This window comes from Oncorhynchus tshawytscha, linkage group LG03 (assembly GCF_018296145.1).
Source record: "Oncorhynchus tshawytscha isolate Ot180627B linkage group LG03, Otsh_v2.0, whole genome shotgun sequence".
NCBI classification, from domain to species: domain Eukaryota; kingdom Metazoa; phylum Chordata; class Actinopteri; order Salmoniformes; family Salmonidae; genus Oncorhynchus; species Oncorhynchus tshawytscha.
In genome coordinates, this window is record NC_056431.1 from 4,194,391 (window position 1) to 4,212,682 (window position 18,292).

General features: G+C 43.8%; 1 protein-coding gene across 2 annotated transcripts in view; it reads right to left on the reverse strand.

The window, feature by feature from the left end:
• LOC112240947 (thrombospondin type-1 domain-containing protein 4) overlaps window positions 1-18,292 on the reverse strand; it is an 81,654-nt gene that overhangs the window by 38,360 nt on the left and 25,002 nt on the right. For both annotated transcript variants that reach the window (XM_042307875.1, XM_042307881.1), the window contains exon 5: window positions 3,791-3,890. In XM_042307875.1, the coding sequence (XP_042163809.1) occupies window positions 3,791-3,890 (100 nt within the window). The remainder of the gene's footprint in view (window positions 1-3,790; window positions 3,891-18,292) is intronic.

Consider the following 18,292-nt stretch of genomic DNA (forward strand, 5'->3'; position numbering starts at 1 on the left):
AAACGGAGCGATTTCTCCTACACAAATAATATTTTTGGAAAAACTGAACATTTGCTATCTAACTGAGAGTCTCCTCATTGAAAACATCCGAAGTTCTTCAAAGGTAAATGATTTTATTTAAATGCTTTTCTTGTTTTTGTGAAAATGTTGCCTGCTGAATGCTAGGCTTAATGCTATGCTAGCTATCAATACTCTTACACAAATGCTTGTGTAGCTATGGTTGAAATGCATTTTTTGAAAATCTGAGATGACAGTGTTGTTAACAAAAGGCTAAGCTTGTGAGCCAATATATTTATTTCATTTCATTTGCGATTTTCATGAATAGTTAACGTTGCGTTATGGTAATGAGCTTGAGGCTATAATTACGCTCCCAGATACGGGATTGCTCGTCGCAACAGGTTAATAGTTGATTCTAAGATTTGTATTTTATCATGTATATGTTTTTGCTCTTTATTATTTGTTATAGAGCCAAAAAGATTGGAGAAGTGGTTTACCCCATACATCTCCATTTTGGATAGATAATTCTTCGTTGTTGTTGTTTGTTTAGTGTTTTCCAATTTTCCCAGAAGTGGTTACTCTATGGATTCTTCAATTACATTGAGCTGATTTCTGACGTGCTGTTCCTTCTTTTTCTGTAGTGTATTTCTGTATTGTTTTAGTGATTCACCATAGTGCGGGTTCCTGCTCTTTAGGCCAGAGGCAGATGACCTCAGGCCTTGGATATTCCAGGATGATATAGTGAAGGCTTTGTGTTCCATAAAGGGTCTAATGTTGTTGGTCGTGGTTTGGCCTCAGGCCAGTAAGTGTGAGCAGAGCCTGCTGAGCATCTGGTACATTCCATTGGCTTGGGCTAGTGTAAGAGTGGGGGTTGGGCCTGTTTGCCCACTCACTACCTGTCTGGGTCTGTGACTTCCATGTTGAGGCCCTCTTTGCAGGGGTGGAGTGCATGGAGTGGGCAGGAGGGGCATAGGTCTGATCTGAGGAGGCCTAAATGGGGTGTGGGCATGGTTGACGTGGGGGTGTTTATTGGTTGGGGTGGGGGTGTGGATGTGGCTGGGGGTGCTGTGGTCTGGATGTAAGTCCTCTTGGCGTGGGTCCTCTATGTGTAGGTCCAGGGGAGGGTCCTGTTGCTGTTGCTCCTGTGGGGTGAAGTGTTGGGGATACGTTTGAGAGCGATGTCCTTTAGAGTCCGGGCAAAGGTGGGCACTGCTGCCTTGTAGAGGTGGACATAGAGGCTGTTCACGTCCAGGGTGGAGTGGTGGGCCAGGAAAACATTTGGTTTTGAGGCACAGTCACGGGAAATACTTGCGTTTACCCGCTGTATTGTGGCAAGGTGGACGTCTTTTCGTGGTAGCAGGGTGGAGATAACCACTTGTGCGTTGGGGAAAGTAGAAGAAGCTTTTTCAATCACTCCCTTCAGTGCTGTGGCCACCCTTTCCTGCTGTGCTCTCAGGTCATTTGTGCCTGTGTGTATTATTATGTGGCTAGGTGAACTTAGTTGGTCCTCAGACAGAAGGTCTAGGGTGCGCTGGGTGACCCTAGTTGGTCCTCAGACAGAAGGTCTAGGGTGCGCTGGGTGAACCTAGTTGGTCCTCAGACAGAAGATCTAGGGTGCGCTGGGTGAACCTAGTTGGTCCTCAGACAGAAGATCTAGGGTGCGCTGGGTGAACCTAGTTGGTCCTCAGACAGAAGGTCTAGGGTGCGCTGGGTGAACCTAGTTGGTCCTCAGACAGAAGGTCTAGGGTGCGCTGGGTGAACCTAGTTGGTCCTCAGACAGAAGGTCTAGGGTGCGCTGGGTGAACCTAGTTGGTCCTCAGACAGAAGGTCTAGGGTGCGCTGGGTGTTTGGACACCAGAGTTTAGACACACTGTGTTTGGGGAAAAGTTTTTTTTCTTGTATATATTTCCCATTTGAGTCCATAAGGAGAACAATCTGTGTCTTGTGTTTGTCCTCAGTGGGTGTGTGGGGGGGGGGTTGTCAGAAGGGCTATCAGGGTGGCTGACAGGGGGGGTGCTCAGAGGGGTTGAGAGCCGCTGGGCTTGGTGTTCTTCATTTGTCTGTTCTGCTGTGATGTCGACTCTGTGGTCAGGGTCTGGTGTGGACTGTTCTGCTGTGGTGTCGAGACTTTTGTCGGGTGCTGAGGTGGGCTGTTCTGCTGGCTTCTCTGTGGGGGTGGCCACCTCTCTAGTGGGTTGTTCTCTGTCACACTCACCCCCCTCAACCTCTCCTCCATCCCCCTCGACCTCTCCTCCACCAGCAGTCTGATCCTCTCCTCTAGTGCTCTGTTCTTCTCCTGCTCCTGCTCTTTCTCCTGTTGAAGTTGTCTCACCACTGTCCAGAGTGCAGATATGTCTCTCTCCACCTCCAGCATTCCGGGTCTGGTTAAGGGGGTGTTGTTGTGCTGGACTGTTGTCTGGGTCTGTGCTGACTGGAGTGTAATCACCTGCTGTTGCAGCTCCACCTGCCTTACCTCCAGCTGGGTAAATGTATCCTTCATTTCAATGAGAGGGTAGTACTCTGTGCTGGGAGGTTGACTTTCCGCTTGGGGTTGCTCGTCTGTGGGGTTATATAATGAAGAGGTCTGGTCTGACCCGCTCGGGGTGGGGGTATCTTTATCAAGGGAGAGCTTCTCCTGCTGGGCTAATTCTTTGATTAGGTGAAAGTCCAGCTGAAACTGTTTGGGGTTGCTCTGTACCATTACTGTTCCAGACTTATAGAGGTTTATATTAGCTGACTCAGAGTCCTCGTTGTCAAGTATCCTGAGTTTCCACCCCTCGTTAACCCCCCCTCTCTCAACAGAGGGGTAGTGTGCTAATATAGCACTGTGCCATGCCAGGGGATGGTTTGTGTGGAAGATAAGGTTGCTGATGTTCCCATTTTCCATAAGGAGCTTCATTTTGTAATCTTTTCTTGCCTTATCATTCTTTACATACACAGGTTACTGTATTTTAATTACCTCTGAAAGCAGGAGACAGCTTCTGAGGCCTCTCCATTTGGTTGGAGTAGACTGTTTGACTCTCCTGCCATTGTTGGGCTAAAGGGCTTTGACACCTCTCACTTGACACATCCGTACTAATTGAAGCTGTATCAAGCTTGGCAGGATTATGTTAGAATTCAGTCATTATAAAGTAATGTAGTGTATTTTTCTTCTTGGTTTATGGAAATAAAATATAGTTTCAGACTAAACATTACTCACTCAGTTCCAGGTTGGGTGGTGTTTTCAGGTTTCTGTTGTTTTCCAGAGAATTTGCTGTATAGAATAATAATCCTTGGTATAGTTGTAAACCTTCCAGGTGGTTCAGTAATTCCATCCAAAATCATGTTGTAGGTTTTGAGTTTTGATTTGAAGTGAATGTTATGTTGTAGATGGTAGCATCCTGTATATGTTCCTGACATAAAATCCAAGTTGATCTAACTCTAAATCTATCTTTTTTAAAGAAAATGCAGAAAAATGCAGGAGCTCATCTGATCACGGCCTCTCCCCCCTCTCTCTCTCTCCCTCCTTCTCTCCCTCCTCTCTTTTTATAGCACCTTCCAAATATATCTGGAACCACCAATCAGAATGTGAGTTGCAGTGGATTGGGCAGGCCAGGGAGGTTTGTCAAACACCTAAACAATGGCCTTACTTAAACAATCATATACACAACAACTACATACACATTAACAAGTGTGTGTGCATGTGTGTGTCTGTGTCTGTCTGTGTGTGTGTGTGTGTGTGTGTGTGTGTGTGTGTGTGTGTGTGTGTGTGTGTGTGTGTGTGTGTGTGTGTGTGTGTGTGTGTGTAACTTACCCTGAGTGAAAGGTTCCCAGTCGTACAGTCTGCCCATAAACTCCTGGTTGTTGTAGGAAGCACACTGCTCTGCTCTGGAGTCTGCACCTCCTACACATACCTGACAGACAGAGGGAAGGGAGGGAGGGAGGGAGGGAGGGAGGGGGGAGGGAGGGAGGGAGGGAGGGAGGGAGGGAGGGAGGGAGGGAGGGAGGGAGGGACAAGTACATGTCAGTATTGTAGATCCCAAGTATTGACAATTGAGGCTAGAATATCATGCCCAACCCTAAGGCTGGCCAGTACACTAGGTGGATGGAGAAACAGAGAAGAAGAGATGAGAGAGAGTCATACAAATTAAGAGGGCAAGCATAAAATGGGAGAGAGGTATTAGTCAGACACAAACACACACACACATACCATTGTCTCATGATCGCTCTGACAGTGGGTCGATGCACTAAGCAGCATATGGAAATAATAGACTCTCTGGGATCAGCCACACACACATAAATCCACCCAGATTTTCTATCCAACACTGAGCTGTGTGTCTGAGTGTGTATCTGTGTGTGTGTAAGTGTGTTTATGCACGTGCGAGTCAGGCCAATAGAGAAGTACAGGAGACAGTTTGAGCATTCTAAAGGGAGTGAGGAGAGTGAAACTACAGTTGGAGTCTAACCCTGCACACCTGATATATTTCTCCAATAGAGGAACAGTGAAGATCATAGTACTACCTGTAAATCACTTTAACCCCCAGAGGGACACACACACACAAAGCACTAATAAAGAGGGCAGAAGGAGTTCAGTTACTAAGTGACAGTACTTACTCACAGTGTTAATACTAGAAAGGCCTGAAGCCGTCGGCATGCTTCGGTTCAGCCTTCACCTAGCCGAGGACCAAACAAAGGTGCTCTCGTACTCCCTTAAAACTGCAAAAGTACTGTTTGTCCATCTTGAGACGCCGTAGCCAGTAAACACTTCCTCAAAATAGTCAGAATGACTGTTTTTCCTAATTGTTTACACACTAAAATTGGAACTTGGAACGCAATCACCAAAACCTGAAACTCATGTACTAAATCCCTGAAACCAAGTCTGCAAAATTGCAAGCACAATTCCTGCTTTACATTTTTCAATTCTATATCACACATTTTGCAAAACACTACACACAGTTTTCTACGTTAGGCACAACATTAAACGTTAAATTATCTTTAGTCCCTTTGGAAAGCAACTCCAATCACAATGCCAAGCTCTATACACCAATTGGAAACACCCACTCCTCACAGGTGTAAACACTGCTGAATGGTCCACTTAGAAATCAGAGCTTTAGCACTATAAAAGGCCACAGATGAGCTCTCCTGTTTTGGAGGAAAATGGAAGTCAATGGTGAAGCAAGAGCTAGAGGTGAAGGAGGAGGACGAAGAGGACGAGGACGGACGGACGGACAGTTGTCTCAGATGAGATCAGGGCCACATTGGTTGACCATGTGCTCAACCATGGATTGAGGATGAGGGAGGCTGGGCAGAGAGTTCAGCCCAACCTGAGCCGCTACACGGTTGTATCTATCATCCGTACATTCAGAAATGACAACCGGTAAGTTACCTACCATCTTTATGTATACTGAAGTCCGACATACCAATAGGCCTACAGTGGGGAGAACAAGTATTTGATACACTGCCGATTTTGCAGGTTTTCCTACTTGCAAAGCATGTAGAGGTCTGTAATTTTTATCATAGGTACACTTCAACTGTGAGAGACTGAATCTAAAACAAAAATCCAGAAAATCACATTGTATGATTTTTAAGTAATTAAATTGCATTTTATTGCATGACATAAGTATTTGATCACCTACCAACCAGTAAGAATTCCGGCTCTCACAGACCTGTTAGTTTTTCTTTAAGAAGCACTCCTGTTCTCCACTCAGTACCTGTATTAACTGCACCTGTTTGAACTCGTGACCTGTATAAAAGACACCTGCCCACACACTCAATCAAACAGACTCCAACCTCTCCACAATGGCCAAGACAAGAGAGCTGTGTAAGAACATCAGGGATAAACATTTTAGACCTGCACACAAGGCTGGGATGGGCTACAGGACAATAGGCAAGCAGCTTGGTGAGAAGGCAACCACTGTTGGTGCAATTATTAGAAAATGGAAGAAGTTCGAGATGACGGTCAATCACCCTCGGTCTGGGGCTCCATGCAAGATCTCACCTCGTGGGGCATCTATGATCACGAGGAAGGTGAGGGATCAGCCCAGAACTACACGGCAGGACCTGGTCAATGACCTGAAGAGAGCTGGGACCACAGTCTCAAAGAAAACCATTAGTAACACACTACGCCGTCATGGATTAAAAACCTGCAGCGCACGCAAGGTCCCCCTGCTCAAGCCAGCGCATGTCCAGGCCCGTCTGAAGTTTGCCAATGACCATCTGGATGATCCAGAGGAGGAATGGGAGAAGGTCATGTGGTCTGATGAGACAAAAATAGAGCTTTTTGGTCTAAACTCCACTCGCCGTGTTTGGAGGAAGAAGGATGAGTACAACCCCAAGAACACCATCCCAACCGTGAAGCATGGAGGTGGAAACATCATTCTTTGGGAATGCTTTTCTGCAAAGGGGACAGGGCGTCTGCACCGTATTGAGGGGAGGATGGATGGGGCCATGTATCGCGAGATCTTGGCCAACAACCTCCTTCCCTCAGTAAGAGCATTGAAGATGGGTCGTGGCAGGGTCTTCCAGCATGACAACGACCCGAAATACACAGCCAGGGCAACTAAGGAGTGGCTCCGTAAGAAGCATCTCAAGGTCCTGGAGTGGCCTAGCCAGTCTCCAGACCTGAACCCAATAGAAAATCTTTGGAGGGAGCTGAATGTCTGTATTGCCCAGCGACAGCCTCGAAACCTGAAGGATCTGGAGAAGGTCTGTATGGAGGAGTGGGCCAAAATCCCTGCTGCAATGTGTGCAAACCTGGTCAAGAACTACAGGAAACGTATGATCTCTGTAATTGCAAACAAAGGATGCCTACGAGACATCCAGAACCACATAATTTCAGACAACACAATATTCAGTAACATTCACCAGGTGGGCTTGTCTACATTGGACAGTGTATTACAGAGCAACTGAATCCTGATGAAACAGGTCTACAGGTCGCCATCTGAGCGACACTCAGAGAGGGTTAAAGAACAGCACTATGAATATGAGCAAGTAAGTACTATACTGTGAATTTACTATCGTATCATTACTGTAGACACATAACATTATCTTGGCGCTGGATGCCGCTGCAATTCAGCACGTTTATATAAACCATTGATGAGGCTGGCTTCAGCCTAGACAAAAGAAGGGGACGGAACATTATTGGCCACCGTGCCATTGTGAATGTCCCTGGACAGCGTGGAGGGAATATCACCATGTGTGCAGCCGTTAGCCAGCCATCACCATGCCAACCTTAGTCCCTACAACACCGCCCTTCTCATCACATTCCTGGACGCACTACATGGCATCCTCATTCCAGCCGAGCAGAGGGGTGGACCAGAGCAGCCCAGGTATGTTGTCATCTGGGACAACGTGAGTTTCCACCTGGCTGCTCTGGTCCATCGACCTCCCACCATATTCCCCATTCCTAAACACAATTGAATAGTTTTTTTCGGCATGGTGATGGAAGGTGTATGACCGCCATCCCCTCACACGCCTCTTCTCCAGGCAATGGATGATGCATGAGGTGAAGTTGATGTGGGGGCTTGACGGCTGGATCCGTCACTCCAGAAGATTCTGTTTAGCCAGGGAGAACATCGCTTCTGATGTGGATGAGGTGCTGTTTAGCCAGGGAGAATATCGCTTGTGATGTGGATGAGGTGCTGTTTAGCCAGGGAGAACATTGCTTGTGATGTGGATGAGGTGCTGTTTAGCCAGGGAGAACATCGCTTGTGATGTGGATGAGGTGCTGTTTAGCCAGGGAGAACATCGCTTGTGATGTGGATGAGGTGCTGTTTAGCCAGGGAGAACATCGCTTGTGATGTGGATGAGGTGCTGTTTAGCCTGGGAGAACATCGCTTGTGATGTGGATGAGGTGCTGTTTAGCCAGGGAGAACATCGCTTGTGATGTGGATGAGGTGCTGTTTAGCCAGGGAGAACATCGCTTGTGATGTGGATGAGGTGCTGTTTAGCCAGGGAGAACATCGCTTGTGATGTGGATGAGGTGCTGTGGCCAGACCCAAATAGGAGGCAGGATGCAGCCTAATGCCTTTTTTCTTACATTTTGCATGTATTTTTGTCTTTGTTTTGAAAGAATGAGCCACTTTCAATTTGTATTTTTGTACAGAAAACCCTTTATCTTACTGAATGTTTTTTCTCCTGTTGGGTATGGAAAGTGTTACACACAACACAAGTGCTCAAAAATACTTCATTTTGGAAATAAATGACAATGTTTTTGTTACTGTATTGCATTTGTATGTGGTTATTTATGTATATTTGAGTAGGTATACATTACTGTAACAATCTTTTACAACCAGCTACAGTGTAACACTGACAATGCAAAAGGCATAAACCTACTGCTGGGATATTCAGTGTTTTGTGTTGAACAGATCATAAACCTACTGCTGGGATATTCAGTGTTTTGTGTTGAGCACATCATAAACCTACTGCTGGGATATTCAGTGTTTTGTGTTGAGCACATCATAAACCTACTGCTGGGATATTCAGTGTTTTGTGTTGAGCACATCATAAACCTACTGCTGGGATATTCCGTGTTTTGTGTTGAGCACATCATAAACCTACTGCTGGTATATTCAGTGTTTTGTGTTGAGCACATCATAAACCTACTGCTGGGATATTCATAGTCGTGTTTTGTGTTGAACACATCATAAACCTACTGCTGGGATATTCAGTGTTTTGTGTTGAACACATCATAAACCTACTGCTGGGATATTCAGTGTTTTGTGTTGAGCACATCATAAACCTACTGCTGGGATATTCAGTGTTTTGTGTTGAGCACATCATAAACCTACTGCTGGGATATTCATAATTGTGTTTTGTGTTGAGCACATCATAAACCTACTGCTGGGATATTCATAGTAGTGTTTTGTGTTGAGCACATCATACACCTACTGCTGGGATATTCAGTGTTTTGTGTTTTGTATTGAGCACATCATAAACCTACTGCTGGGATATTCAGTGTTTTGTGTTTTGTGTTGAGCACATCATAAACCTACTGCTGGGATATTCATAGTAGTGTTTTGTGTTGAGCACATCATACACCTACTGCTGGGATATTCAGTGTTTTGTGTTTTGTGTTGAGCACATCATAAACCTACTGCTGGGATATTCAGTGTTTTGTGTTGAGCACATCATAAACCTACTGCTGGGATATTCAGTGTTTTGTGTTGAGCACATCATAAACCTATTGCTGGGATATTCAGTGTTTTGTGTTGAACAGATCATAAACCTACTGCTGGGATATTCATAGTAGTGTTTTGTGTTGAGCACATCATAAACCTACTGCTGGGATATTCAGTGTTTTGTGTTGAGCACATCATAAACCTACTGCTGGGATATTCAGTGTTTTGTGTTGAGCACATCATAAACCTACTGCTGGGATATTCAGTGTTTTGTGTTGAGCACATCATAAACCTACTGCTGGGATATTCATAGTAGTGTTTTGTGTTGAGCACATCATAAACCTACTGCTGGGATATTCATAGTAGTGTTTTGTGTTGAGCACATCATAAACCTACTGCTGGGATATTCAGTGTTTTGTGTTGAGCACATCATAAACCTACTGCTGGGATATTCAGTGTTTTGTGTTGAGCACATCATAAACCTACTGCTGCGATATTCAGTGTTTTGTGTTGAGCACATCATAAACCTACTGCTGGGATATTCAGTGTTTTGTGTTGAGCACATCATAAACCTACTGCTGGGATATTCAGTGTTTTGTGTTGAGCACATCATAAACCTACTGCTGGGATATTCAGTGTTTTGTGTTGAGCACATCATAAACCTACTGCTGGGATATTCAGTGTTTTGTGTTTAACACATCATAAACCTACTGCTGGGATATTCAGTGTTTTGTGTTTAACACATCATAAACCTACTGCTGGGATATTCAGTGTTTTGTGTTGAGCACATCATAAACCTACTGCTGGGATATTCAGTGTTTTGTGTTGAGCACATCATAAACCTACTGCTGGGATATTCAGTGTTTTGTGTTGAGCACATCATAAACCTACTGCTGGGATATTCAGTGTTTTGTGTTGAGCACATCATAAACCTACTGCTGGGATATTCAGTGTTTTGTGTTGAGCACATCATAAACCTACTGCTGGGATATTCAGTGTTTTGTGTTGAGCACATCAGTGTGTAGTTGGTTGGTAGACAGATCTATTCATATGACGTGTGTCATTTTGATGCAAAAAAAAAACATTTAGGAAAGAACAGTTTTGAATGCAGTGTTTGCTTTTGCTAGAGATTTGTAGAGTTTTGCATTTTGTGCTGTGTTTAGAGTTTTGGTGAAAATGCCCGCAAGATTCAGCAAACGTGTGAAACTTATCTAAGAACTCAAATCTGTTACTAATTTTGAGGAGATCTTAATCGTGCAATTTTCCATCTAAAATGTTTGGTGTATTTCTCAAGTGAAAGAATTTGCATGATAACAATTCCTCTCTCGTTGAATGACAAACAGTTGAAGAATCCCTACTGTTGACCAATCACCGATGAACTAACAATGTCTTCATAATATATGCCTGAACTGTTTCTGAACAGTTTGATGGAAAGCATGCGGATGCCTTAACGCTGCTAAAAAGGGCTGTCAGAGGTTACCACACACACACCCTAACACACAAAAGCCCTTTATGTTATCAGCTCGCATTAACTCATCTATGTTCTCCTAACACACACACTGTAAAGCTTTGTGACTCTCTCCTCTCCTTTCAGTTGGTGCCCCTCCCTTCTTTTCACTGATTAGTTCCCCTGTTTTCATCTTTTTGGTCTGTCTACATCTGCCTCTCCCTTCCTGTGACCCCACTCTCTGAGGGTGTCTCTGGGGGTCTCCGGGGGTATCTCAAGTGTGTAGTAATACACGTGTGTGAAATAGGCCAAATATAATATATATACACTACTGGTCTAAAGTTTTATAACAATACTTATTCAAGGGTTTTTCTTTATTTGTACTATTTTCTACATTGTAGACTAATAGTGAATACATCAAAACTATGAAATAACATGTGGAATCCTTTAATCAAAAAAGCATTAAACAAATCAAAATATATTTTTTATCTGAGATTCTTCAAATAGCCACCCTTTGTCTTGACATCTTTGCACACTCTTGACATTCTCTCCAGCTTCATGAGGTAGTCACCTAGAATGCATTTCAATTAACAGGTGTTCCTTCTTAAAAGTGGAATTGTGGAATTTATTTTATTCTTAATGCATTTCATCCAATCAGTTGTGTTGTGACAAGGTAGGGGAGGTACACAGAAGATAGCCCTATTTGGTAAAAGACCAAGTCCATATTATGGCAAGAAAAGCTCAAATAGGTTCTGTCGCAGCCAGCTGTGACCGGGAGACCCATGGGGCGGTGCACAATTGGCCCAGTGTCGTCCGGGTTAGGGGAGGGTTTGGCAGGCAGGGATGTCCTTGTCCTATCACACACTAGCGACTCCTGTGGTGGGTCAGGCGCAGCGCACACTGACACGGTCGCCAGGTGTACTGTGTTTCCTCCGACACATTGGTGCGGCTGGCTTCCGGGTTAATTGGGCTTTGTGTCAAGAAGCAGTGCAGCTTGGTTGGGTTGTGTTTTGGAGAACACACAACTCTCGAACCAATTAGATACCACAAAATTGGGAAAAAAGAACAGCTCAAACAAGCAAAGACACATGGCAGTCCAACTTTGAATGTTTCTTTAAGTGTAGTTGCAAAAACCATTAAGTGCTATGATGAAACTGGCTCTCATGAGGACTGCCACAGGAGAGGAAGAAACCACTACTAAAAGACACCAATAATAAGAAGAGACTTGCTTGGGCCAAGAAACACGAGCAATGGACATTAGACCAGTGTAAATTTGTCCTTTGTTCTGGATTCCAAAGATTCCAAGATTTTTGGTTTCAACCGCCGTGTCTTTGTGAGACGCGGTGTGGGTGAACGGATGATCTCTGCATGTGTATTTCCCACGGAGGAGGAGATGTTATGGTGTGGGGGTGCTTTGCTGGTGACACTGTCTGTAATTAATTTAATTCAAGGCACACTTATCCAGCATGGCTACCACAGCATTCTGCTGCGATACCCCATCCCATCTGGTCTCTCTCCTCTCTATCTTCTCTCTCTCTCCTCTCTTTCTTCCACTCTCTATCTTCTCTCTCTACTCTTTCTTCCACTCTCTCCTCTCTCTCTCCTCTCTATCTTCTCTCTCTCTCCTCTCTTTCTTCAACTCTCTCCTCTCTATTTTCTCTCTCTCTCCCCTCTATTTCTTCAACTCTCTCCTCTCTATCTTCTCTCTCTCTCTCTCCTCTTTCTTCCACTCTCTCCTCTCTCTCTATCTTCCAATCTCTCCTCTCGATCTTCCACTCTCTCCTCTCGATCTTCCACTCTCTCCTCTCTTTCTTCCACTCTCTCCTCTCTATGTTCTCTCTCTCCTCTCTTTCTTCCACTCTCTATCTTCTCTCTCTACTCTTTCTTCCACTCTCTCCTCTCTCTCTCCTCTCTATCTTCTCTCTCTCTCCTCTCTTTCTTCCACTCTCTATCTTCTCTCTCTACTCTTTCTTCCACTCTCTCCTCTCTCTCTCCTCTCTATCTTCTCTCTCTCCTCTCTTTCTTCAACTCTCTCCTCTCTATTTTCTTCTCTCTCCCCTCTATTTCTTCAACTCTCTCCTCTCTATCTTCTCTCTCTCTCTCTCTCTTTCTTCCACTCTCTCCTCTCTCTCTATCTTCCAATCTCTCCTCTCGATCTTCCACTCTCTCCTCTCGATCTTCCACTCTCTCCTCTCTTTCTTCCACTCTCTCCTCTCTATGTTCTCTCTCTCCTCTCTTTCTTCCACTCTCTATCTTCTCTCTCTCTCCTCTCTTTCTTCAACTCTCTCCTCTCTATTTTCTCTCTCTCTCCCCTCTATTTCTTCAACTCTCTCCTCTCTATCTTCTCTCTCTCTCTCTCCTCTTTCTTCCACTCTCTCCTCTCTCTCTATCTTCCACTCTCTCCTCTCGATCTTCCACTCTCTCCTCTCGATCTTCCACTCTCTCCTCTTTCTTCCACTCTCTCCTCTCTTTCTTCCACTCTCTCCTCTCTATGTTCTCTCTCTCCTCTCTTTCTTCCACTCTCTCCTCTATATCTTCTACTCTCTCCTCTCTATCTTCTCTCTCTCCTCTCTATGTTCTCTCTCTCTCCTCTCTTTCTTCCACTCTCTCCTCTCTATCTTCTCTCCTCTCTATCTTCCACTCTCTCCTCCACTCTCTATCTTCCACTCTCTCCTCTCCACCTTATCTTCTCTCTCTCTCCTCTCTTTCTTCCACTCTCTCCTTTCTATCTTCTCTCTCTCTCCTCTCTTTCTTCCACTCTCTCCTCTCTATCTTCTCTCTCTATCTTCTACTCTCTCTCCTCTCTTCTTCCACTCTCTCCTCTCTCTCTCCTCGCTATCTTCTCTCTCTCTCTCCTCTCTTTCTTCCACTCTCTCCTCTCTCTCCTCGCTATCTTCTCTCTCTCCTCTCTTTCTTCCACTCTCTCCTCTCTCTCTCCTCGCTATCTTCTCTCTCTCTCCTCTCTTTCTTCCACTCTCTCCTCTCTATCTTCTCTGTCTCTCTCTTTCTTCCACTCTCTCCTCCTTCTTCTACTCTCTCCTCTCTATCTCTCTCCTCTCTTTCTTCCACTCTCTCCTCTCTATCTTCTTTCTCTCCCCTCTCTTTCTTCCACTCTTCCCTCTCTTTCTACCACTCTCCCCTCTCTTTCTTCCACTCTCCCCTCTCTTTCTTCCACTCTCCCCTCTCTTTCTTCCACTCTCCCCTCTCTTTCTTCCACTCGGTCCTCTCTTTCTTCCACTCTCCTCTATCTTCTCACTATCTTCTTTCTCTCTCCTCGCTACCTTCTCTCTCTCCTTGCTACCTTCTCTCTCTATTTTCTCTTTCTCTCTCCTCTTTCTTCTTCTCTCTCCTCTATTTCCTCCCCTCTCTCCTTCTCTCTCCTTCACTCTTTCTTTCTCTCTCCTCTCCCTCTTCTCTCTTTTGTTCTCTCGCCCTCTCTCTCCTTCTTCCAGTCACACAGCTGTCACCAACAGCTGGAAAGTTTAAAAAGACACTCTACTCATCTGGACAGAGTCAAGTGAACATACACACTCACACACATACGCACGTACACCACCAGTTTAAAAAAAGAACCGTGACTGTTTATGTCAATGAGAGAATGTGTGAAAAATACGTTCAAAAGGTTCACACAATGGATTGTGGGTGCTTCAGTGTGTGTGTGTGTGTGTGTGTGTGTATAAACAGTAAAGAACAGTGATTGGAGGAGAAGAGCCTAATGAATAGATGGAGGCTAGAGAAACAGTCAGAAAGAGATAGGGTGTGTTGTCATGTATATGTTATTGTCTAGGCACTGCAGGCAGGAGTTACATGGTTCTCTTCTTATAGCGTTTAGTGTGTGTGAAACAGAGGGAGGCTAAGTGACTGAATAGGGAGTGAGGGAGGGGGAGGGAGCACAGAAATTCAATGTGTAGAATGTGTGTGTACTACTGTGTTTTATGAGCAGCAGAGAGGGTCTGTGGAATTGTAAGGGAATGGATCTTTTGGATCTTCCTTTTAACTGTATATGTGTGCATGTGTGTGCTTGCGTGCATGCATGTGTGTGTGTGTTTGTGTGCGTGTGTGTGCATGTTTGTTTGCCTGCGTGCATGTGTAGGCAGGGTTATACGTTTCTCTATATCTACATTGCTTGGGAGAGTCTGACTACGGGGGTGAATGAATAGATGGAAAAGGGAGGGGTAAAGTGACAGGGGGAGGAGAGAAAGAGAGTGAGAGTTTTGTGACAGTATTGAAACTGGAGAAAGAGGAGAAAGAGAGGCAATGGGGAAATGAAAGAAGAAGGCTGTAATAAATCAACTGTTATAGACGTCAGAAACATGGAACAGAAACATTCCTAGAATAACACAGAACTTCAGTGAACTACGGAATCTTCTCACAACAAGTCCACAGTGGCAAGAAAAGTATGTGAACCCTTTGGAGTGACCTGCATTTCTGCATCAATTGGTCATCAAATTTGATCGGAACTTCATCTAGGTCAAAACAATAGACATACACATGTATTTTTCTTGTCTATATTGAATACATAATGTAAACATTCATAGTGTAGGTTGGAAAAAGTATGTGAACTCCTAGGCTAATGACTTCTCCAAATGCTAATTGGAGTCAGGAGTCAGCTAGCTAACCTGGAGTCCAATCAATGAAACGAGATTGTAGATGTTGGTTAGAGCTTCCTTTCCCTATAAAAAACACTTATAAAATTTGAGTTTTCTATTCACAAGAAGCACTGGTGTCACGTTCGTTATAAGGAATGAACCAAGGTGCAGCGTGGTAGGCGTACATTTTCCTTTTAATAAAAGAACACCGAACACAATCAACAAAATCAATGAACGAAACGTGAAGCTGTACAAATAGTGCTGACAGGCAACAAGATCCCACAAACACAAAGGGGAAAATGGCAACCTAAATATGATCCCCAATCAGAGACAACGATAAACAGCTGCCTCTGATTGGGAACCATAGCAGGCCAACATAGATATACAAATGACCTAGATGACCCACCCTAGTTACACCCTGACCAAACCAACATAGAGAATAACAGGCTCTCTATGGTCAGGGCATGACAATTTGCTGATGTAAACCATGCCTCGAATAAAAGAGATCTCAGAAGACCTAAGATGAAGAATTGTTGACCTGCATAAAGCTGGAAAGGTTCACAAAAGTATCTCTAAAAGCCTTGATGTTCATCAGTCCACAGTAAGACAAATTGTCTATAAATGGAAAGTTCAGTACTGTTGCTACTCTCCCTAGGAGTGGCCGTCCTGCAAAGATGACTGCAAGAGCACAGCGCAGAATGCTCAATGAGGTTAGGAAGAATCCTAGAGTGTCAGCTAAAGACTTACAGAAATCTCTGGAATGGTGTTCATGGGAGGACACCACAGAAGAAGCCACCCCTGTCCAAAAAAAACATTGCTGCACGTCTGAAGTTTGCAAAAGTGCACCTGGATGTTTCACAGCGCTACTGGCAAAATATTCTGTGGAGAGATGAAACTACAGTTGATTTGTTTGGAAGGAAGGAACACACAACACTGTGTGTGGAGAAAAAAAGGCACAGCACACAAACATCAAAACCTCATCCCAACTGTAAAGTATGGTGGAGGGAGCATCATGGTTTGGGGCTGCTTTGCTAGCTGCTGCAGGGCCTGGACAGCTTGCTATCACTGACCGAAAAAGGAGTTACCAAGGTTATAAAGACATTTTGAAGGAGAATGTGAAGCTATCTGTCCGCCAATTGAAGCTCAACAGAAGTTGGGTGATGCAACAGGACAACGACCCAAAACACAGAAGTAAATCAACAACAGAATGGCTTCAACAGAAGAAAATACGCCTTCTGGAGTGGCCCAGTAAGACTTCTGATCTCAACCCGATTGAGATGCTGTGGCATGACTTCAAGAGAGCAGTTCACACCAGACATCCCAATAATATTGCTGAACTGAAACAGTTTTGTAAAGAGGGAGGGTCCAAAATTCCTCCTGACCGTTGTGCAGGTCTGATCCGCAACAACAGAAAACATTTGGTTGAGGTTATTGCTTCTAAAGTTGGGTCAACCAGTTATTAAATCCAAGGGTTCACATACTTTTTCCACCCTGCACTGTGAATGTTTACACAGTGTGTTCAATAAAGACATGAGTGTATAATTGTTTGTGTGTTATTAGTTTAAGCAGACTGCGTTTGTCTATTGTTGTGACCTAGATGAAGATCAGATTAAGTTTTATGACCAATTTATGCAGAAATCCAGGTATTTCCAAAGGGTTCAAACACTTCTATAGACTGGTGGAAGTTACAAGTCAGTGTAGTTCTATAGACTGGTGAAAGATACAAGTCACTGTAGTTCTATAGACTGGTGAAAGATACAAGTCACTGTAGTTCTATAGACTGGTGAAAGATACAAGTCACTGTAGTTCTATAGAGTGGTGAAAGATACAAGTCACTGTAGTTCTATAGACTGGTGAAAGATACAAGTCACTGTAGTTCTATAGACTGGTGAAAGATACAACTCACTGTAGTTCTATAGACTGGTGAAAGATACAAGTCACTATAGTTCTATAGACTGGTGAAAGATACAAGTCACTGTAGTTCTATAGACTGGTGGAAGATAAGTCACTATAGTTCTATAGACTGGTGGAAGATACAAGTCACTGTAGTTCTATAGACTGGTGAAAGATACAAGTCACTGTAGTTCTATAGACTGGTGGAAGATAAGTCACTATAGTTATATAGACTGGTGGAAGATACAAGTCAGTGTAGTTCTATAGACTGGTGAAAGATACAAGTCAGTGTAGTTCTATAGACTGGTGAAAGATACAAGTCACTATAGTTCTATAGACTGTTGAAAGATACAAGTCACTGTAGTTCTATAGACTGGTGAAAGATACAAGTCACTGTAGTTCTATAGACTGGTGAAAGATACAAGTCACTGTAGTTCTATAGACTGGTGAAAGATACAAGTCAGTGTAGTTCTATAGACTGGTGAAAGATACAAGTCACTGTAGTTCTATAGACTGGTGAAAGATACAAGTCACTGTAGTTCTATAGAGTGGTGAAAGATACAAGTCACTGTAGTTCTATAGAGTGGTGAAAGATACAAGTCACTGTAGTTCTAAAGAGTGGTGAAAGATACAAGTCACTGTAGTTCTATAGAGTGGTGAAAGATACAAGTCACTGTAGTTCTATAGAGTGGTGAAAGATACAAGTCACTGTAGTTCTATAGACTGGTGAAAGATACAAGTCACTGTAGTTCTATAGACTGGTGAAAGATACAAGTCACTGTAGTTCTATAGAGTGGTGAAAGATACAAGTCACTGTAGTTCTATAGAGTGGTGGTGAAAGATACAAGTCACTGTAGTTCTATAGAGTGGTGAAAGATACAAGTCACTGTAGTTCTATAGAGTGGTGAAAGATACAAGTCACTGTAGTTCTATAGACTGGTGAAAGATACAAGTCACTGTAGTTCTATAGACTGGTGAAAGATACAAGTCACTATAGTTCTATAGACTGGTGAAAGATACAAGTAACTGTAGTTCTATAGACTGGTGAAAGATACAAGTCAGTGTAGTTCTATAGACTGGTGAAAGATACAAGTCAGTGTAGTGCTATATACTGGTGAAAGATACAAGTCAGTGTAGTTCTATAGACTGGTGAAAGATACAAGTCAGTGTAGTTCTATAGACTGGTGAAAGATACAAGTCAAAGATACAAGTCTATAGTTCTATAGACTGGTGAAAGATACAAGTCACTGTAGTTCTATAGACTGGTG